General features: G+C 41.2%; 2 protein-coding genes and 1 long non-coding RNA gene across 4 annotated transcripts; 1 reads left to right on the top strand and 2 right to left on the bottom strand.

The window, feature by feature from the left end:
- Window positions 1-2,144: 2,144 nt before the first annotated feature.
- LOC135345345 (uncharacterized) lies at window positions 2,145-3,474 on the bottom strand. The gene is made up of 3 exons (XR_010397718.1): window positions 3,299-3,474; window positions 2,957-3,105; window positions 2,145-2,296 (listed from the first exon to the last, which is right to left on the bottom strand). It is a non-coding gene; the product is annotated as an uncharacterized LOC135345345 (long non-coding RNA).
- A 180-nt stretch (window positions 3,475-3,654) lies between these two features.
- Window positions 3,655-5,566, bottom strand: LOC135345296 (hepatocyte growth factor receptor-like). Of its 2 annotated transcripts, none has more exons than XM_064542728.1 (7): window positions 5,441-5,566; window positions 4,872-4,924; window positions 4,768-4,823; window positions 4,612-4,704; window positions 4,475-4,558; window positions 4,016-4,233; window positions 3,655-3,790 (listed from the first exon to the last, which is right to left on the bottom strand). In XM_064542728.1, exons 2-7 carry the CDS (start codon window positions 4,904-4,906, stop codon window positions 3,668-3,670), a joined length of 609 nt encoding a protein of 202 aa, XP_064398798.1. In that variant the 5' UTR covers window positions 4,907-4,924; window positions 5,441-5,566; the 3' UTR covers window positions 3,655-3,667. The 2 variants fall into 2 exon arrangements, with proteins under 2 accessions (XP_064398798.1, XP_064398799.1); XM_064542729.1 differs by having other exon boundaries at window positions 4,872-5,000; window positions 5,441-5,562.
- Window positions 5,567-6,429: 863 nt separating this feature from the next.
- LOC135345198 (macrophage-stimulating protein receptor-like) lies at window positions 6,430-20,803 on the top strand. The gene is made up of 24 exons (XM_064542568.1): window positions 6,430-7,415; window positions 7,470-7,655; window positions 7,726-7,854; window positions 7,914-8,144; window positions 8,204-8,490; window positions 8,662-8,767; window positions 8,824-8,949; window positions 9,003-9,101; window positions 13,384-13,489; window positions 13,562-13,753; window positions 13,807-14,209; window positions 14,258-14,516; window positions 14,573-14,794; window positions 14,852-15,004; window positions 16,110-16,348; window positions 16,400-16,440; window positions 16,500-16,598; window positions 16,651-16,734; window positions 16,935-17,152; window positions 17,410-17,522; window positions 17,735-17,900; window positions 18,042-18,184; window positions 18,301-18,458; window positions 20,583-20,803. Exons 1-24 carry the CDS (start codon window positions 6,456-6,458, stop codon window positions 20,702-20,704), a joined length of 4,842 nt encoding a protein of 1,613 aa, XP_064398638.1. The 5' UTR covers window positions 6,430-6,455; the 3' UTR covers window positions 20,705-20,803.
- The last annotated feature ends 1,736 nt before the right edge of the window (window positions 20,804-22,539 follow it).

Genomic DNA, 22,539 nt, shown 5'->3' with positions numbered 1-22,539 from the left:
CAAGTCCGTATATATAGAGGGTAATTTTGGCATGGTTAAAGTTGTGACCCAGGGCAAATCAGTGCTATGTACGAAAAGGTCCCTTTTATATAGGAACCCTACAGTATATGAAACAACTTTTTGTGGTAGGCATGATGTCACTAAGTAATTGTAGTCATAGACTAACTAATAAGTGTGCATTCCTCTGGCACCGAACAAGAGCACAATGAGCCTTTACATGGGAAACAAGTTAGTTCTGTGTTTTCTAACCATGCAAATGTACATCCTTAATTATTGTGTGTAAAATACATTTTACCGGGTTGTTATTATTGTATTAATCCATGTATTGTTACGTTAAAATAGTGTTTCAACACTCATTTCTTTTAATTCTATTGACACCTAAGCTCTATATACCATATCAAAACTGAAAACTTGATATTGTTTACTATACTTAGATTTGTTTTGTTGTGGTGATATAAGGGAATCAATAACATAGCATTCAACACTCATTGCTATGTATTATTAAGGGTGCCTCAGTGTACACATGCGCACGGTTGCATATAGTAATCTGTATGTGTGTATTCCAGCTGTAACTGTCCGATAATTGCAATGCGTGTAAAGCTAGCTCCTAAAGCTAGTGTATACCTGGATTCTTGATGGCTATTCTTGGTCTTCAATAGAACATCTGCATCTACAGCGTTAGCTGCAAGACATGTACCGAAGCTCTACCATGTCAAAACTGAAAAATTGACTATACTTAGATTTGTTTGCATGTATATTTTTGTTGTGTTGATATAATAATACTATGAATTGTTACGTTAAAATAGTGTTTCAACACTCATTTCTTTTAATTCTATTGACACCTAAGCTCTATATACCATATCAAAACTGAAAACTTGATATCAAGTTTTCAATAAAATCTAAGTATATACTTAGATTTGTTTTGTTGTGGTGATATAAGGGAATCAATAACATAGCATTCAACACTCATTGCTAATTCTATTATCCTTCATAATTATTGTCTCGGTGTGTCTCACACTTATGGGAGCTTAAACATTCACTCCCCCAGATTAGAGTATGGTAATATTAAGCATATATGAATGTGGTATGGCCAAGCGGCCTAGCAGATGACGTGGCCAAGCGGCCAAAGCAGTCATCAGCATAAGGCTTTAAAAAGCTGCTGTTCAAGCATACAGTGGTATATGAATGTTGGCACAGTGAGAGAGTGGCCCCACAGTTTACCAAACCCCCCTCTTTTTTTCCTCGAGGAAATGGGGGATATTGCCACATCATTGCAACAAATCAGTGAACTGGAGACAAAGTTGTCCAAGATTGGAGACACTGTTAAATAACTGTTTGCAGAGGTTAGGGAACTGTGACATGCAGCTGTCAGCAATTAGTGTATTCATCTTTATCTAGTTTAACGAGCATTAGTTGTTGAGTTTCTGTTCTGCTGACAACAGTCTCTTTTAAGATAATTATGCATGGATTCGTAATTCGTATTACATGCGTGTTTTGAGCACTTGCATTTTGTGCATGACGTTTATGATCACTTACTGAATTTCATTTGCATATATACAGCCTAAAGTATGACAGACATAAAATTGCTAAAAATTAATGGTAAACAAAATCTTAACCATGCATTGTAAAAACATGTATAAGTATATAATTATGCAGTTATACTCCATACTACACTATACAGGCTAGAGGACAGCTATTTGGCCTTCAAAGTTATAGTTATAGCATTAACTAACTGTCTTTTCAGTAAATTCTTCATACATTCTGTTCTTAAATGCTAGAGGGGAACCTGGTGGAGGGTCGACATATAGCGATGAGCATCTTCAGTGGGTGTGTGTATATTGTCACATTCAAGAATTATTACTATTAACATAAGGCCATGCATGGCCAACCCAAACATTATATATAGAGAATTAATGATGTTCATAAATTAATTTGGGTTATTACATTAGAGGTCATGAAACATTATATTGTTGTAAGCAAATAAGATTATGGACTCAAACTAAATAGTGTTACACAGCATGTGTACAGTCCATACACTGTATACTTATCACAATTTATATGGATCCTATAAGTATACAGCAGTTAATTTTTACCATAGGTAAACCTACGTCAAAATGTGGTAGTCTATATATACTTACTGAGCTGCTGCTTCTCTTGAATGGTGTCCTGTAGCATCATTTTGAGCTCAGTGTAGCCAGCAATGGATGTCAGTAGCCTCTCCACAATGGAGGACAATTGTGAGAAAGTTGGCCTCTCCTCTGAATCCTCCCTCCAACACTGACGCATCACTTCAGAGCTGTGTGCAAGTAAAATGTGAACGTACTACATTGTACCCATTGTTTACACGACGGAGGATAGTAAGGCGATGAGCGTCTTCAGTGTATGGGTGTGGGTACATTGTCATACTCTGAAATCGTAATGATTATTGTTGATATAGGCCATGCATGGCCAATTAACTCATAATGTATACGCATGATTGTGTCTGAAAATACTTATAATCAAGGCTCTTGTAAAGACCATGGAGCAATATATTGCTCATGAGACTCTATAATAAGTATCACAACTGCTGCTGCTACTATACAACTAGAACTATATATGTGTCTTCACGTAGCGCTAATTATATATGCCTCCACATAAACCCCATTTGAATACTGCATCATTTTTCCACTCCTCCCCCTCTTGCAGTTGTACACACACTATAATATCATTATGATAAGTATACAACACGAGTAAAAAGTCACTAGTATTAAATACTAGAATCCTTGTCTCAACTGGTCTGAAGGAGACTACAACAGTACTCAATCACATGACAGCCCTCCTCCCAAGCCACTCCCTCAGAGGATTGTAGCCAACCCCAATCATGTACACATGCCTCCCAACCAACGACAGAGCACAAACTTTATTACAATCAGTGCTCACTGCAACTGCTATAATAGCTCAGTGGGTATATACATACATTCACATCTCAATGGCACAGGCTGCGTTGAGAGGTCTCTCTAATCTCCGCCCCTCTCCCAGCAGCTGGATGAGGGAGTGTGGGTCCACCGCAGGGTAGGGGGTCCGTCCTGCATTGAAGATCTCCCACACAGTCATACCGTAAGACCACTGGGCACATGGATAACAAGACTTGTAACCACTAGTGTTTTGTTACAGAGTACTGTCATAGCAAACAAAAATTGCCTCACAGGGAGGTGTATGACATGGACACATTCTTCCTCGCAATTTTCTATTGAGTAAGTGAAGCATGCATGTGGTCTTATAGGCAGTAAATTGGTCTACCATCCGTGCACTGACTCACCACATCAGTTTTCTCTGTGAAGATGGCGTCATTGAGACTCTCCAAGGCCATCCATTTGTAGGGCAGCTTCACATTGGCTCGGTCATTCTGTCTGAAGCAGCCACTAGCATAGACGTCCTCAGCCAGACCAAAGTCCCCCACCCTGATACCCCCTCCTGAGTCCAACCTATATTGCATGGAATGTACAATTAAGATATTGTTATACTTGAGTGTATTACCATTGGATTGTTGCATGCAATTAATGTTCTCTCAATTATGGCAGTAAGTATAACAATTCATAAACTGTTAATAATTTTATTAACATCTCTCACTAAAAATTACATGCAGTCAGATCAATAGTTCACTCACATAATTATCTCCTGTCAATGGTTAACACTCACATGCAGTTCTGGCTGCAAGATCTCGATGGACAAACTTCTGCTCTGCTAAGTAGGCCATTCCCAGTGCTATCTGATGGCACATCTTTAGTAGCAGTTTCTTCACTGCCAGAATCTGTTGAGAATGGCATGACAACTATAGTGCTCCATATCTGATGTTCATCACCTCCATTGAAATCACTCAGTACTGTCTATATATAATCCTTGCATACACATAACTATATTATCCAAAGAAATTTCCACTAAAGTGTATATGCCTTAGTATACGTAGCCGCAGAGGTATATGATTATATGTTTCGATCTGTATAACAATACCACATGCATGTAGCATACTACACACCTGATCAATGTCACAGTCATCATCCAGCTCAAGGCTGCTCCTCTCTCTCTTGAGGTAATCGAGGAGACTCCCGTTGGTCATATATGGCATCACTATGGCAATACCGGGGCTAGCATCAAGACACACCCCTATCAGGGACATGACGTGAGGATAGTCAAAGTCCTGCATCTTCTTCACCTCACACACCATGCTCTGAACATCCGACAATGAGAACAGACCTGTAGGGTAGACAATAAAATTATGATCATCAGGTGTTGGGAGTTGTATATATAGCAGTTAGCCAGAACTATAGCAATTTCTAGATAACGTAATTACGTGTACGGTAATCAAATTCAATGACAACCATGCACTTATACACAGACAAGTACAATTCGGCAATTGCCAAAATACAAGACTAGCAAAAGCTAATAATAGTACCCTGATGTAAAGTAATTACGAAAAAGTGTTAAATGATGTCACCTTTTAATGTCTTCACGGCCACCCCTTGTATAGGTACTTTGTTCCAGTCTGTCAGGATGCCCTTGTACACAATGCCAAATTCACCTGTATAGTGAGTGACATCCCATAAATTAAGTGAAATGCACATCTTTATTTACCTTGTCCTATTGCAGTACTGGAGAGCTTCAATATGGAGGCTGGTATTTTGATTGAGTCTGGGATGGACTCAGCAATCTCACTGAGCTCTGATTCTGTAGGTCAGTAAAAATTGCATGTATAACAGAAACTAAACGATAAAGAAAAGTGAAACGTACTAACGAGTGCAGTATTTTCATCCACTACATCCTGAGTTTTCACCTCCTGAGTTTTCCTGCAAATAAAAAAACTCGTTAAAATGAACAGCTATAGTATCACTCACCCAGTAGCCACAAGCTCCACCATTTGTTGGTGCATGGCAATTGACGCTGATTTCTTTCGAGAGTTCAGATACAAGCAGACAATAACAACACCAGAATACACACAATCAATACGAATATGACGACAACAACTGGAATGATGATTGAAAATATATTATTGCATGCAAGGGTCTAGCCTCGATTCCAGGCCGCAGAGAAAGGCCACTACCGTATAGCGTGTAATTTTCGTGGGGCAAAATATTCATGGTTTTCGTGGTTGGAGGTCTGACCACGAATATTTTACCCACAAATGAAGCGACCTTGCCTACCTTTACCTGCAGTGCAAGCTCCAACCACGAAAATATTACCCACGAAATGTCTCAATATTGCTGAACCACGAATATTTTGTCCCCCGAAAATTACCCGCTATACGGTATTGAAGGAGCTGGAGTCGAGGCTAGCAAGGGTCAAACACATTGTGATGTGACTGTACCCTTGTATACATGTCTACTATTGGCACTGGAGCAATTACAGTGCCCAATAATAAATAATTAGCTTCTACATAATTATTATTTCACATTATGAGCCTTACCTCTTCAACGCTTTTCTGCTATTGCATGTGCTAGACTTTTATGAAGGCCTGTTATACTGGAGCTTCTGCATTTATGGCTCTCCAATCTTAAAAAGGTGGTGTTTGCCTATGTGCATGCGTACTTCCTTTCCCCTTAGCCTGGTCAGTGAATACGTAATTTGCCTTGATTCAACTGCCATGAATATCCTTCTTCTCAAGTGGGTGTTAACCGACATGATGACATGGATAAACCACAGCATACTGTCCCGGTCACCTCTTGCTCCACTGAGAAGCAATGACTAACACTAGACTGACTGGACATCCCCATTGCAGTGATTGACCAGTTTTCTAAGATGTACCCCAGGAGAATAGTGCATGGAGATTCTACAAGATGACTGACTCATAATTATGTCTTGATAACTCTTATTATCACGCTATGCATGTATAAAAGACTAGCCTCGATTCTAAAAGACGTGCCGCAAAATATATATGTATATTTTTTAGGTGGGGCTAACAATTCATGTAATAATAATGGTTTGAGGTGATGATGAATTGAGGCATTAGTTTAGGTTAGTGTCAGCAATTGTTAGGTCTGCGAGCTGACCGTTGAAGCTGTTTGCGTATGACCTTGCTCCTCGAATGCACATGATGCATGATCTCAATAGGGAGAAGGAGATACGGCACCTCAGCCATCGCATCGTGGGGCCATAGGGTTGTTTCCACTTTTCCGATAATTGGGAGGTAAGTTTTTGGTTGCGATTGGGGCCAGTCCTCCTGTCAACGAAAACACTCGGGGGCAGAATGAGAAGTGTTCTATCTCTTTGTTCGTATAATAAATGCGGGGGCGTAAAATCGCGTGCAGCCCCATTTTTTCTGTGCTGTTGTGCTAATCAATTGAAGGATAGGTGTTTTACTGTGAAAGAGTGTGTTTATATAGATGGTCCCTTCCTACATAGACAGCTTTCATAACATAATCACTCAGGAATGTTATGTCACAAGGAAAATAACAGGATGCTTTACATTCAATAGAATAGAAATGACTATGTTGGTTGCTCTCTTTGCGCTGTTTCTGTTGCAAGGAGCAGCTTATTCTCAATCATTCTCTATTGCCTCTACTAATGTCCCAGGACTGCAAGTGGACTCCATTGGGAGAACATTCCTTGCTGCAGACAACTACCTGTATAGACTGAATGCTCAACTAATTCAAGAGGCGAGAGTTGATCTAGGATCTTCTATCATTAATAGAGGACTGGCCCTGAGCTCTACTGGGATATTGGTGGTGTGTTTAGAGGATCTTTCTTGCTCTGTCTACAATGCAAGCAACATCAGTACTGGTCCTATCAGGAATGTCAGTAATGCTATAGCCTCAGCAGATCCGGACTTTGGAGCAGCTATCTTTACGTCAGGAGACACTTTCTACACTGGAGCAACGACTGGTGCAGGAGAGAGAATGGTATTGCAACAATTTGGAGAGGGGTTCAATAGATCGTCAGATAACAATCCACCAGGCACACGCAATGAACTAGTTTTTAGGGTTAGTGACTTTGCACGACAATTCTATAGTGGATTTGTGAGTGGTGGATTTGCCTACTATGCTGTTGCTGACTACCAACCCAATACTGTTGGTCGATCTATAAAACTTTTACGTGTTTGCAACATGCCTGATTGTGGAGGTCCCAGTACTTGTGGAGTGACAGCTTTGTATGAACTGGGAATCACTGATTGCGCCTTTCAAGCAATCAGTGGAGCTACTCGTGTGTGTGGAGTGTCATTAGTGGATGACTTCAGTGCGATATCTGGACCCACTGCTGTGATAACCATTTGTACACCTGGTTTCAACAGAAACTCTATTTGTTTGGTCGATGTCACTATTGTAAATGAAGCTATGGACACTAAATATGACTCTTGTATTGTCTCACAGACTTTTCAAGAAGAAATTGGTTTAGCATGGAGAACACGTTCTTCGGAAAGCTGCGATGCCCTATCTCAGCCTCAGGTTTGTTATAGATTATTGGTATATATACTTTTAACATAACACTATATTTTCCAGGAAACAGGGGACAGATGTGACACACCCAGCCCAGTTGGCCTTCTCATTCCAAATGGTGGTATTGACGTAATAGCACCAGTTCGTATCAATTTTGGAGCCAGCCTTGTCCCCATTGCTTCAGTAGCTGTGAAGGTGGAGCAGTTTTCCTTTGTGTTTGTGGCAACTGCTGACTCGAGGATAAGAGGAGTGAGTGCATATATTAGTTGAGTCAGCTATATAGTGCATATAATATAATAATGGCTGCTTGTCTCCACAGTACGATGTCAGTGGTACATCTACCCTGGATGCTGATAGCTCATTCTACAATCAGCCAGTGACCTCTGATGTATATTATTTGTCATGGCAGGAGGGACTGAGCTACATCACAGCAGCCACTAAAAACTCCGTGAGTTAGGCTTGTATGTCCTACCCTATCCATTACCATACCCAGCTGTTTGTATATAGGTGTTCCAAGTACCAATAGAAGAGTGCCCTCAGCGTACTGACTGTACCAGTTGTACCAATGACCCCAACCCGTTGTGTGGGTGGTGCGTGGTGGAGAACAAATGCTCTCGTCAGACGCAGTGTCAGAACTCTAATCTCTCCGATAGATGGACACGAGATAATACCGACTGTGTTACTGCCACTGTGGACGCTATGCAACTTGTTCTTGACCAATCAATTCCTGCTAGAGTGGTGAGGATTGTGTATCTGTGTGTGATAGCATGCATGCAGTTCCACCCCTATTCCCATAGCTTACGGTGACCCTGACCTCCCCCGGCCTGCCAAACCTCTTGCCTGGGGAGAGTTTCTCTTGTCATGTGGTAGACAATGAAGAACATTTCTTCCCCATCGTAATTTCTGTACCTGCTATTGAGGTCATCCCAGGAACAGTGTTTAGTTGTGATATTCAAGGACTGGTGCCTGACTACCCTGGAGTGACTGCAACCATCAACCTGGGATTTCAGAGCTCTTTGTTCAATGTACCATTTGACATCACTAACCAAGCACTCACAATCTACAATTGCTCAGCAGGAGAAAGGTATCCATGCACCCATTTTCAATATTCGTGTTTAGTTTTCCAGTAAGTTCATGATTATCAACTTTAAATCACCAAAATCATTATTGTATTCCGATCACTAAACATTTGCGAGACTTTGTACTAATAATTGTGCAATGTTCAATAGTAATCTTTCTTTCTCGTTCTATACAGCTGTAAGGATTGCATCATGCCCAACAGTCCGTGTGGATGGTGTAACCTCAACAAGCAATGCAGTGGAACAGCAGCTCCTTGCAGGAATTCATCTCACTTCCTACAGGTGATAGCCCAGTGATCATGGTGACCTGTGACTCTATACATTGATCCTCTGTACAGTTAATGGGAGGTAATGACTTCACTGCTGTGTGCCCCCTATTGGACAAGCCCCCCTCTGGTGGGTACATTCAACCAGTAATGGTGGCCCAGGACCTTCGACTGATTGCCAAGAATCTCATTGCCCCGGTAAGTCTCATAGCCTCTGTACCTGATTGTTCCATGGTTTCCCTATCCATTAGACGGATGGCTTTGAGTACTATTGTGTTGTGAATGGAGTTAGTCTGACAGCGATGTATGAGAACCACAGTTCGATTCTGTGTACAGTGGGCAGTGGACTAGTGAGTATTGCTTTTACTAATAATATTATAGAAGTAGTTTTAAGTAATTGAATTAGTCACGGAATAAAGAGGATTGCATGTCACAATACATACTGCGCGCATAGGGCTTCCAATTATGCTCGAAATGTTGCTTTAGCTATAGTCTATAGTCTCCAAGTCTCATGTTGTGTACCATTGCAGTTTCAAGCGATTAACGAGTTGTACTGTAGCATACAATTGTATTGTAGATTGTCACATTACAAATTACAATGAAAGCACCGCAGGTGCTGATGCCTTGGAGGTGCCAAAGCTACATAACATAAAGCGAGCCAGCTTTTATACACACATTGATTATAATTTATCATGACGAACATCAGGGGTGGATCCAGGATTCTTGATAGGGGGGAGCTAAAAATATTTTACTAAAAAAAGGTCATCTGTTTTTCAAGCACAATGTGTTTCCTGCATGACTCATGCTCAGTAATAAACTGGGTGTGGCCATGATAATGTAATTGTAGCTACGTGCTATCCAAGGAGGATCCAGTGCATGCAGTGAGTTGATAGCTAGCTCTAGATTCATTCTTCAGGCTTGTCATCAAGGCCAGGGGGGTGCTCAAGCCCCCAAAGCTCCCCACTGGATCCGCCACTGAACATTTTTAATTTTGCTGCATGCACAATCCAGAATCACGGTTGTTTCTCCATGTAACCAATCCTACATCATCTATATACCTTTCTAATGACGTCATAGTAGCTGGTACGTAATTATAGTAGTAGGTAACTGGCAGTAGCACTGGTAGCGCTGGTAGCAGCAGTAGCACTAGTAGCACTGGTAGCAGCAGTAGCACTGGTAGCAGCAGTAGCACTGGTAGCAGTATAGTAGCATTGGTAGCAGTAGTAGCACTGGTAGCGCTGGTAGCACTGGTAGCAGCAGTAGCACTGGTAGCAGCAGTAGCACTGGTAGCAGCAGTAGCATTGGTAGGAGTAGTAGCATTGGTAGCAGCAGTAGGACTGGTAGCACTGGTAGCACTGGTAGCAGCAGTAGCATTGGTAGCAGCACTGGTAGCAGCAGTAGTAGCAGTAGCACTGGTAGCAGCAGTAGCATTGGTAGCAGCACTGGTAGCGCTGGTAGCAGCAGTAGCACTGGTAGCGCTGGTAGCAGCAGTAGCATTGGTAGTAGTAGTAGCACTGGTAGCACTGGTAGCAATAGTAACACTGGTAGCAGTAGTAGCACGGCGAGTGCATAACTCCAATCCGTTACAACGTCATGAACATGTACAGCTGAGTGGCCTACTATTGATAAGGAATATTAGAATCAAAATACAGGTTGGTTAAAATGCACAGTTATTGCAATACAATAAGAAATAAGGATTCACACATAAAACTGACAGGTCTACATAAGATCACCCACGCATCCAACACTTGCATGTTTTCTCAACACTGTAAGGGACCAACACCATAAACACATTTACTATAGCCTGAAAAAAATACACATCATTATCATGAACATCACCATCAACATCACTATAATAATTACTTGCAATGTGAAAGGATTGGCCAGGAAAAGTACCAAAACAAAAATAATAATTATAACTTATTGAAACAGTACATGTGAATGACGTTGTAACGGATTTGGAGTTATGCATGCACTCGCCGAATTTCTTGTTTCTTCGCTTTTTCGCGCTTTTCTTTTCCTGGCAATCCTAGCAACGTTCACATTGCAAATGTTTTTTAGTTTTGAGATAAAATTAATGTGACGTTGATTAATTTGTCATCGTCCTGTAATCTTGTTGAAGATAATATATAAGTGGTCGTTGGACAGGATTATATTATACTCCTCAATAGTCTCGATCCCAGGCCACACTTCACTCAGGGAATTGAGGAGTTAGCCTCCTTCACCGGCCTTCTTTTTTCTACTGCTACCAGTGCTACTGCTGCTACCAGCGCTACCAGTGCTACTACTGCTACCAATGCTACTGCTGCTACCAGTGCTACCAGTGCTATTGCTGCTACCAGCGCTACCAGTGCTGCTACCAATGCTACTGCTGCTACCAGTGCTATCAGTGCTACTGCTGCTACCAGCGCTACCAGTGCTACTACTGCTACCAATGCTACTACTGCTACCAGTGCTACTGCTGCTATATCAGTGCTACCAGCGCTACCAATGCTACTACTGCTACCAGTGCTACTGCTGCTACCAGTGCTACCAGTGCTACTGCTGCTACCAGTGCTACTAGTGCTACTGCTGCTACCAATGCTACTACTGCTACGTACTGCATGCTGCTACCAGTGCTACTGCTGCTACCAGTGCTACCACTGCTACCAATGCTACTACTGCTACCAGTGCTACTGCTGCTACCAGTGCTACCAGTGCTACTGCTGCTACCAGTGCTACTAGTGCTACTGCTGCTACCAATGCTACTACTGCTACGTACTGCATGCTGCTACCAGTGCTACTGCTGCTACCAGTGCTACCACTGCTACCAATGCTACTACTGCTACCAGTGCTACTGCTGCTACCAGTGCTACCAGTGCTACTGCTGCTACCAGTGCTACTAGTGCTACTGCTGCTACCAGCGCTACCAGTGCTACTGCCAGTTACCTACTACTATAATTACGTACCAGCTACTATGACGTCATTAGAAAGGTATATATATAGATGATGTAATCTAGGATTGGTTACCAGAATCACAGGGAAACTCAAAGAGTGGGTAATGATCGACGATGATTGCTGTTAATAACGATCGACGCCAAAAGTTCAAGTCAAGAGCATGCAGAGCCTTGCAGCTCTCTTTTCACTCTTGAAGCTATCAATAGCTAGCGTTCTAGTGCAGAGCTAACTACTAAGTAGAGTAGCAACACTCGGTGAATAAGTTTTTGCTACGGACTCTTCTGAAAAGGCTGCAATGGCATTCCGAGTAAGCAAAACTAGGCACAACTCGAACGAAGCTTTATTTTGCAAATCCACAAATACCAAGCCAAGAAAACATGATTAGAAGCCTATAGAAACTCTTACTTGCACTTCATTGATCCTTGAGCAGCTGTAGCAGTCTACACACACACACACACACAGACAGAAAAAGAGACTGATAAACATTGCAATGCATGATTATACTGTATAAGTGTGTAAACTAGTTCTCTCACTGCTGAAAACGTTTTATTCCAAATAATAATCACTTCCTAGTGTGCAATAATACTTCCGGGTGTGCGATAGTGATGAGTCGCTTCCTGAACAATTTGAATGTAAAACGCTGATGTCAGCACTTATTAAAAAGTAATTATACGAGTTGGTAGATTATGCTGACATAATTTTGAGCATAATTTTTGGAGAGTTAGCTGACGTAATAGTTTATGCCTCGGTGCGCATGCGCAAGCGAGGTATACGGTAGTGTGTTTATGTGTCTGTGTGTGTAGACTGCTACAGCTGCTCAATGATGAATCAAGTGCAAGTAAGAGTTTCTATAGGCTTCTATAGTCATGTTTTCTTGGATTTTAATTCGTAGATTTGCAAAATAATGCTTTGTTCTCGAGTTATGCCTCGTTTTGCTTACTTGGAATGCCATTGCAGCCTTTTCAGAAGAGCACGTAGCCAAACTTGTTTACCGAGTGTTACTACTCTACTTAGTAGTTAGCTCTGCACTAGAACGCTAGCTATTGGTAGCTGCAATAGTGAGAAGAGAGCTGCAAGGCTCTGCTGATGGCAGCCATTAAACTTTTGGCATCGATCGTTTTTAACAACAATCATGGTCGATTATTATAGGCAGGTTTTGGAAATACAGGTCAGTATGAATCATAGTATAAACGTTTGTAGGCCTGATGGAATATAATTATACTAGGCGGTTAATTAGGCCACTCCAAGTGATACTCTGGTTTCTGGTCCACCGCCCGCATCAGATTTTATTCTTGGATTTCTATCTGATTTCTATCTACTACGCATGCGCAGAATGGTCCATGTGGTACAAAATAGTGTGATAATGATATTCATTTGCAAAATAATGAGATTCATAAGGTGAAATTAATAATGACATAATGAGAAAAGCCACCCGCCCGCATGCAATTAGAAAAACTTCAGGACCAGAAACCAGAGTATCACTTGGAGTGGCCTTACTCATTGGCATTCTATATTATAGTGTAGTAATAGATATAGAGTTGTGTGGCCAAATTATTTATAGTTTGATGTTACTTGTATTATGACATGGGAATAATAGGCTGTTAATATTTGCATAAAAGAATAGCAAATAATAGGTAATATCTCGAGTATAACATAAATCATGGATTCTACATGCTGATAATTTTGTGTATACAGCTCACACTTTCTGCTGGTATTGGCAGTTCTACTGTAGTTGTCATGGTTATCTGGTCCGGGAATGGCATCAACCACCCATTGAGCAGCGTCATGCAACAAACCAATGGTATGTATATACACCATTGATCATGACACATTCTCTGTATGCTTATCCCCCCACACACACATACACACACAGTGACCCTTTACTATTGTCCTGATTTGGGCAGTGGATGTTCCGAGTGCCTTGCATCCAGACTAGGGTCAGAGTTCACGTGTGGGTGGTGTGAGGATAGCTGTGACGTTCTACAAAAGTGCAATGGTTTTGCTTTTATTACTGAGGGGAGAAATTGTCCTGTCCCTTTCATCAACTCAATATCTCCGGATTCTGGTAATCATTTTACATCTATATATAATTTTTATGATATATATATACCCTCACAGGACCAGTTGAGGGTGGTACAGCAATCACCGTGAGGGGGACTGACCTTGGGGTGACCTTTGCAGATATTCTGAACGCCACCCTTACATTAGGAGGTGTGGCCTGCACTCCCATCAACATTAACTATATGTCAGGGAGGCAGTTTGTGTGTGTCACCGAAAGATTTGGAAGTACAGGCCCTAATGACTTCTCTATGACCATATATGGCTCTCGAAATGTCAATGTAAACGCTGGCTCTTTCTCTGCGCTAAATCCTACTGTCAGCAGTGTGACACCGACCTTTGGACCTGTGGCTGGGGGTACTAAAATAACTGTAGGGGGAACTGGACTAAAAGTGGGTAACCATGAGAACACTAGAATCTCTTTAGAGGTCAGCAGAGGGTCAAGCTATATCTGCAACATAATGTAAGTGGCTATATCTTAAGTAGACAATGTTCAAACCTTTCCCTGCAGAATTGTCCTGCCCCAGGAAATTGAATGCACCACTACAGCAGCAAACCTCACCTCAGCTGCAAAGGTGGTGGTGTTCATTGATGATGCCAGACTCGATTTTAGAGTGCTCTTCAGTTATCATAGCAACCCTAATGTGACGGCAGTGTTTCCTAGCAACACTATTCCCAGCGGAGGCATTACACTGACCTTTAGTGGACTGAATTTGGACGTGGTACAACAGCCTGTGTTGGAGGTGTATAGAGGAGCGGGGTCTCTTCTGGTGAGCCAGCAATAATGTCTGTACATGATGTACTTACTCTCTCTCCTTATATATAGAGAAGCTACTGCATTGTTGTGAACACTACCACCATCACATGCTCTACTCCTAGTCTAGGGACGACCTCACTGACCCCATTGAACTATGCCCTGCTGGTAGACAATGCCCCTCCCAACACACAAGCATGCCTCCCCATCAGCGTCCAATCAGATCCCTCCATCTTTAGACTAGTGGGTTCTCAAGAGGTCACCAGTGGCACAGAGACCCTCATACGCATTGTGGTACGTCCTATATAGCTAATGACACTGACTCTATCTACTATTATCGTGTGTATCCAGGGTGATAATCTCGACTCAGTGGAGACCAGTGAGATACGAGTGACCGTGGGAGGGGAGGAGTGTACCAAGACACCTTCCAATAGTAGAGTTAGTGATATCATCTGCACTGTCCCCTTGGAGCCGCCAGGAGGGCAGAACCCAGCCATCATAAATGTGAGTAACTTTAACTATAATTGGGGCAAGCGAAGCGAGTCCCTTCCTAGTGATGAACGTTGCAATTTTGTCTGTGTGTGTGTGTCATGGGCCGGCACGATATTTGTTTTTTGTACTCGTGACCCTTTACCAACTTTTACGTGAAAGCTGCGCATAGGGGCGGCACCAGAGCTAGCTAGCTAGCTAGCTAACACTCAGCAACGAAGGCTCAGCCAAGACACAGAGACTCTTGAGGCTACAGGCACGCCCTACAGCAGGTCAGAGCAGCTCAGATTGGGACCTTTTGAGCCTGAGATCACACAGGCATGCCTGCAGGAGGTCACAGCAGCTTACTTGCCATGTTTCATCGAGGATAGATCACTCTTGTGTTTTGTGATAATAAACCTGCTATATAGCTCAACAGGACAACACAGTGGCGGGCAGGTCAGACCAGCTCAGATAGAAACTTCTGAGGTCACACAGGCACGCTTACAACAGGTCATACTTTAAAAAATTATTATTAAATAGTTACCAGCTTGACTTTTAAAAAATCTAAGACAGGCAGTGGGCTACTTACTCTCTAAAGTATACATTTTGTACAAACGTACTCAGTTTACACAATATTTAATTTTTGTTCAGCACCACTGAAAAGTTTATAATAATAATAATAATAATAATAATAATATCAAGGATTATTTACACTGACAGTATAGTAATTTGGGTCCAGCAAAAAGTGATAATATCTCCTTGCTTAGTTTGTACAGCCAGCTCTTTCGTGCTGAACGTTCACTCATAGATAATTATGTTTCACTCTTAGTAAGTCCACTTGATGTTACAGCATACACAGTCAAAGACAACAACCCTACACCACTCAGAATAATTGTCACGGGTATACAGCTGGCACAGGGAAGTCGTATCTACATCAGACTACTCGGTTATTCACAATCACTGATTCTTCATTCGATTCATAAATATACTTAAAATTACCACATTGTACCTTAAAATCACTGTGCAACAAATACAAAATTGCTCCTCGCCCCAAACATGCTCTGCATTCTCCTAGTTATTATTATAGGGGAATGCTAAAAGCATAAAATAATATAACTTTGTGTCACTGTCCTGTCAGGTGACCATTGGGAGCAACATCTCCCAAGTATTGGACCGGCAACTGGCTTACACAGTTACTGTGGTAGCAGTTCCTGGGGCAACGGTTCCACTGGAGATCATCATTTCAGTTATTGTAATCATTTTCGTACTGATCGTTTGTGTACTGATGATTGTTATTGTCTGCTTGTATCTGAACTTTCGAAGGAAGTCAGCGTCAATTGTCATGCATCAACAAGTTGTGGAGCTTGTGGCTACAGAGTGAGTGATGTATAGCTGTTAAGTTATGTCACTTTTACAGTTACATTATAGGAAAACTCAGATGGTAGGGGATAGAAATACTGCACGTGTTAGTAAGTTTCTTATCTTAGTATAATTATGTGTATAGTCTAACTTTTACTGACCTATACAGAATTAGAGCTCGATGAAATTGCTGAGTCCATCCCAGACTCATTCAAAATACCAGCCTCCATATTGAAGCTCTCCAGTACAGTAACTGCAATTGGACAAGGTAAACAAAAAATATGTTCATTACACTAAATTTTTGAGATGTCACTATAAAGGTGAATTTGGCATTGTGTACAAGGGTGTCCTGACAGACTGGAACAATGTACCTGTACAGAGGGTGGCCATAAAGACACTAAAAGGTACACCAATTGAAATTTACATGAAACTTGACACTAACGAAACTTTTCTCCAATATAACGTGGTCATCATGGAGTTTGGTTCTCATGCTAGGTTTATTTCGCTGTCCCCTATATATAGAATTACAATTTCTGGAAACTGCTAACAATACAATACAAGCAACATTGCATTTCTGATAAGTTAGTTCATAACTACTCTGCAGGTCTGTTTTTGTTGTCGGATGTTCAGAGCATGGTGTGTGAGGTGAACAAGATGCAGGACTTTGACCATCCTCACGTCATGTCCCTGATTGGTGTATGTCTCGATGCTGGCCCTGGCATTGCCATAGTGATGCCATATATGGCCAACGGGAGCCTTTTCGACTACCTCAAGAGAGAGAGGAATAATCTGGAGCTGGACGATGACTGTGAGATTGATCAGGTGTGTGTGTTATCGTTATAGATATATAGCAAGAACAGCTTTTAATTACCTATACGGCATATAACCATAGTGTGGACATAATTATGGGATACATAATGCATGCAAATATTTTATGGACAGTACTGAGTGGTTTCAATAGATAGGTGGTCTCTTAAGTAAGGTCAATGTGTGAGCATTGTATATAATTATAGAGACAATACGGAGTGGTCTGAGCACAATTAAATTGTTTGGTCAACTGTCATTATCATTCTCCACAGATTTTGGAAGTGAGGAAACTGCTACTAAAGATGTGCCATCATATAGCACTGGGAATGGCCTACTTGGCCAAGCAACATTTTGTCCATCGCGACCTTGCAGCCAGAAACTGCATGTGAGTGAACCCATCGACTGCATGTGTGTACAGGAAGATATCAATACATCCAAAGTTTAAAAACACACCATTAATTTTTACAATTTGAAGCATTCACTGAAACATATTCAATGGCATTGATATAATTATTGTAAACAGCATCACAAGTTGCACACTGATTATAGCATGTATACATGATTGCATGCCGTGTGGTTTCATCTTATACACTATAGGCTGGACTCGGGAGGGGGTATCAGGGTGGGGGACTTCGGTCTGGCTGAGAACATCTACGCTAAAGGCTACTTCAGACAGAACGACCGAGCCAATATGAAGGTGCCCTACAAATGGATGGCCTTAGAGAGTCTCAACGATGCCATCTTCACAGAGAAAACCGATGTGGTCAGTCGGTGCATGGTAGATTCATGATCATTATGGCCTTAATCATGCACATGCTCCACACTCTTGTGGTAAATTGAAATAATTATGACCAAACACAAGTGGACAATTAATAAATATTTTGTTGTCCATGCATGTGCCCAGTGGTCGTATGGTGTGACTGTGTGGGAGGTATTCAATGGAGGACGGACCCCCTACCCTGCCGTGGACCCGCTGTCCCTCATCCAGCTGCTGGGAGAGGGGCGGAGATTAGAGAGACCTTTCAACGCAGCCTGTGCCACCGAAATGTTAATGTTCCCTCAATTGTAGCAATATATACATGTATATATATATATATTAATTATAGCTGAGTACTGTGTGCAATGCCCCCCCCCCCCATTACATTCCCTCTGCTCTTACACAGTTCTGTAGTGATGCGTAAGTGTTGGAGGGAGGACCCAGAGGAGAGGCCAACCTTCTCACAACTGTCCTCCATTGTGGACAAGTTACTGACATCCATTGCTGGCTACACTGAACTCGGTATGGTGCTAGTGGACACCAGTCGAGAGGAGGAGGAGCTCAGTAAGTGTAAACTCAAATTTGTTACCCAGTTTTTATTATACCTGTATGCCATAGACCAGTGTATATGTACTTTGTACCTTCAATTGCTATATCATTCGGGGGTCAAGGTTCAATTTCTACGTCTAAATATGCAATTATCAACCCGTGCCAAAATAGGCGATTAGTAGCTGTCTGTTTAACCGTTTTTTCTGTCCAGCGCCAATAACTATGCCCTCGGCATTGGTTGTTTATAAGCCATATGAAAGGGAAGACTAAGCAAAATTATATAGAAGTGTAATGCGATCGTTTCCATGCCGCCAGTCAAGGTAAAGAGGCATTATATGCAAACCTGTAGTACATGTTTTCTTACCATGCAAAAGTTGATTCGTTAATTAATACCTTGGATTTAAGAGTAGGTCTATAATAATAATGATATCTTTTGTAGTTCGTGATGGGATGCACAGAAAAAGTTATGATGTGCAAAACAACACAGGGCCAGAAGTGGTAGTTTACAGCTTGTAAACTATGTTTGTACTTGCGAGTGTACATCATAGTTTACAATGTTGTTGAATTTTAGTTCATCTACAATAGTTTCCTTCATAGTTTACAAAGAAAGTTGATAGTGTACAACGTTGTATACTATTGTAAATGAACTCTTATGGCCCTGTGCAAGTGGCTATAATTATTGGCTGCCCTCAAAATTCTGCAAACAAACGATGGAAACCAAATTTTTGCATGGCATGCGTTTAAAACCACTAATTTCGTTATAGAATCAGTAGCATGTGCAAGAACGAGGATATATGCAAAAATCCAATAGTATCAATCTACTCCAGGAAACCAGACAAGAGTTTAGGACAGGTTAGAACTTTTCAGCATTCAAGCAGTAAAGAAAGAGGCTACGTTTGTTTAAAGTGAGTATAGAAGCTTCAAGAGCAAGACATGCAGTGAGCCCGGATCCGAATTGCTTCCCGGTTTTTAATTAAAATAGTCCTTGACCCCCCGAATGTATAATTATGTTATAGTGTTACACTCACTCATCTATGGTTCTGGCAGTAAACTCACCAATCCCCCGAGGGCGAGGTGGTTTACGTTGCAATAAATTCCTATGACCATAGTATGAGTGTATATATCCTGGCTATGCTATATAATTATGCTATGCTACGCATCTACTTCCCTACCATGGGAACTCACTTTCAAACTTCAACCTATTTATATTCCACATGCATTGATTTATTAATTTGTTATAACTATGGATTATGATTTGAGGCAATGAATCTCATTGTATAGAACTATAGAAAAATACTATGAACTTGAGCAGAATTTAACAGAATTTAATACCAGCAAAATGAGCTTAAACAGCAGACAAATCTACCTGTGAAAATAATTGTGTCACCTTAAACTACAACATTTTACCATATGAAATACTAAACATCCACAAAAACTCTTTTTAACTTTTTAGCAAGCCAGACAAAAGTGTCTACAAAATCTTGTACCAAACATGTCTGGATGATTATCGATATTACCCAGGATGCAGACTGATTCAACCTAGAGCACCACGCACCACTCACCAGCCTATTAGCTTAATTGCATTGCTTTTATAACAAACTAGAGTGTATTGATGCGTGGCAAATCCCAATGCAGCCGGGTATAAACCTGCCATCTGATTGGTCCATCAGGTAATGATCCTTGAAATTTGATCCTTGGAATTATTATAGTATAATTGTAGGTTATTACTTCATGCCCTCGTGTAGCCTCGGTCCCAGGAATTGTACTGCTAATACAACTCGAGCCCGAGGGCAAGAGTTGTATATTATAGTAGGAGTATGCAACTCCCACGCACATTCCATTCTTACTACATCTAGGACTGACTTCACTAAGTTAATATATGCTTCAGTTGTGTAAACTGTTAGCCATGAAATGTGGGCTGGAGGTATACAAATTAATTACCACATGCGTGTATGCTGATATCATTTTTAACTATTAACCACTACACCTATGCACCCACTTAAAATGCGGTTTGAGAGTGCCGTAGTATGACATACTTGAATTCTTGATGTGAAATGCACTTCCTTGAGTCGTAGCAGACATTTAAACTGTATTACCTAAGGCTTACGTCAGCAATGTGTCAAATTTATTTTACTGCAGAATATGACTATGTCCCCATGCTCACTGAAGCCCCTCATCGCTATGGTAACCTTCCATTAAGGAACCCTCTAACAACTGAGAACAGTGCATACGGCCTCAGGGAAGAGATGAACATAACTTAACTGCAGCTGAATTTTGATATTGCATTATGTAATACGATAACATGCACTCACAGTAAAAACGTATTCGCTACATTACAAAACCCATCATTTTGAAACGAATTTCTGAGTATAAATAATTATTAGTGACCATATAATTATTAAAAACCTTCACGGATGCAGCACACGCAGCCATTCAATTTAGCATCCTTTAGCAACAATCATGGTCGATCATTTCCCCCTCTTTAACTTCTTTGAGTTTCCTGTGCATAATAATTTTATTGCATGCATGTATGCATGTAGCCTCGAGACCAGGCCATTTAATCGGTCTGGATTCGAGGCTAGTATAATTATAGCTTTATGTTAATATGTATATGTTTGACACATCCACTAGGCATCAGCTGCTTTCATTAAGTGCAGAGTCTTGAATTGCATATGGTGTAGAGTACATCATCTAACGTTTTGATTGGCTTACAATTTAACATATTTCCTGACTTGTACCATGATGTGCTCTGACACTAAGGAATATCAATTGAAACTCTCAGGATACTCCAGGGTACGTACAAATCCCATGTACCCTAGGGTATACATTGGCTTGTGGTCAGCCTAAAGCCCACCCTCCACCCTTAAAGGAGCCACTCTTTTATAGATCACCACTGTGACACACTAGTGTCACATTGTGAAGATCAATTCTTCAGTATCCAATCAGATTCACTAAAACTACTGGACCACATTGGAACTGGGTTGTGTGAAGTTGTAAATGTGGTTTGTCAAGTGCAAGCACAGCACACAAAATGTGCACAGTGCATGCACGGCAGGGATCAAAGAGTGTTTACTGCTACTCAGTTGTAAATGGGTTGGATAACAGCTTCTAATTGCAATACGTGTTCATAGTACAAGCTACCTGTACTATGGATATCAGCGTGTGTATTATTATTGTACTACCTCGTGCAGTTGTATCAATGTATGTATTATAGCCTCGATTCAAGGCCAATTAAAGTACCTATTGCAGATCGAGGTGATAGTGCGCATGCGTTTCAAATTACCCAGAATATATATATATATTTTTTTCACAGGTAAAAATACTATGGTACAAAAATATAAATAAACATGTAAGGATAGAATTAGTTACGAGTTAAAGATGAGCTTCTTGGATGACCACGTCTACCGCCACAGAATTGTGGACTGGGTGGCCACGTGATGATCGGGCCCCTCGGACGGCTTGTATTGACGAGCGTATCAGTGAGAAGGCTAATCTGCATCTTAGTCAGCGTAGTGTGTTGTTATAGGTCTGATCCCATTTGGCGGAAAGCATTCGTAGTACGATTACCCATATTACTATAAACGTAAAACCTTAGTAAATTATACCGGAAATTATAGTCTTGATAGGACCAGTACTGATGTTGCTTGCATTGTAGACAGAGCAAGAGAGATCCACTAAACACACCACTACCATCCCAGAAGAGCTCATGGCAAGTCCTTTGGCAATGATATTAGCTCCTAGATCAACTCTCTCCTCTTGTATTAGCTGAGCATTCAGTCTATACAGGTAGTTGCCTGCAGCAAGGAATGCTCTTCCAGTGGAGTCCACTTGCAGTCCAGTATGAAATCAAATGAGGGTGGTTGAGAATGAGCTGATCCTTGCAGCAGAAAAAAAGCCAGGAGAACCACTAACATAGCCATCTATTCTAGAATTGAATCATCACAATTAAGTTACTTGTTAGTGTCATAACTAACATTGATAGAAATTTTCCTGGGGAAATGTAATAATTATGATACCTAGCGCATGCACAGCAGGTTGTAAATTGAGTTTGCATTCATGCATGAAGTTTTATCACTATTATAGGTACATTAAAATA

Source organism: Halichondria panicea, chromosome 12 (assembly GCF_963675165.1).
Source record: "Halichondria panicea chromosome 12, odHalPani1.1, whole genome shotgun sequence".
Classification (NCBI taxonomy): Eukaryota; Metazoa; Porifera; class Demospongiae; order Suberitida; family Halichondriidae; genus Halichondria; species Halichondria panicea.
This window is presented reverse-complemented; position numbering and strand designations above follow the sequence as displayed.

Coding starts and splice junctions, on each gene's coding strand:
- LOC135345296 (XM_064542728.1), bottom strand. CDS start 4,906: ATGCACCAACAAATGGTGGAGCTTGTGGCTACTGG. Junction 4,824..4,871: donor GTGGAGCTTGTGGCTACTGG/GTGAGTGATACT, acceptor TTTTATTTGCAG/GAAAACTCAGGAGGTGAAAA. Junction 3,791..4,015: donor ATGACTGTGACATTGATCAG/GTGTGTAGTATG, acceptor CATTCTCAACAG/ATTCTGGCAGTGAAGAAACT.
- LOC135345198 (XM_064542568.1), top strand. CDS start 6,456: ATGACTATGTTGGTTGCTCTCTTTGCGCTGTTTCTGTTGCAAGGAGCA. Junction 7,416..7,469: donor ATGCCCTATCTCAGCCTCAG/GTTTGTTATAGA, acceptor TATATTTTCCAG/GAAACAGGGGACAGATGTGA. Junction 9,102..13,383: donor GTACAGTGGGCAGTGGACTA/GTGAGTATTGCT, acceptor TTGTGTATACAG/CTCACACTTTCTGCTGGTAT.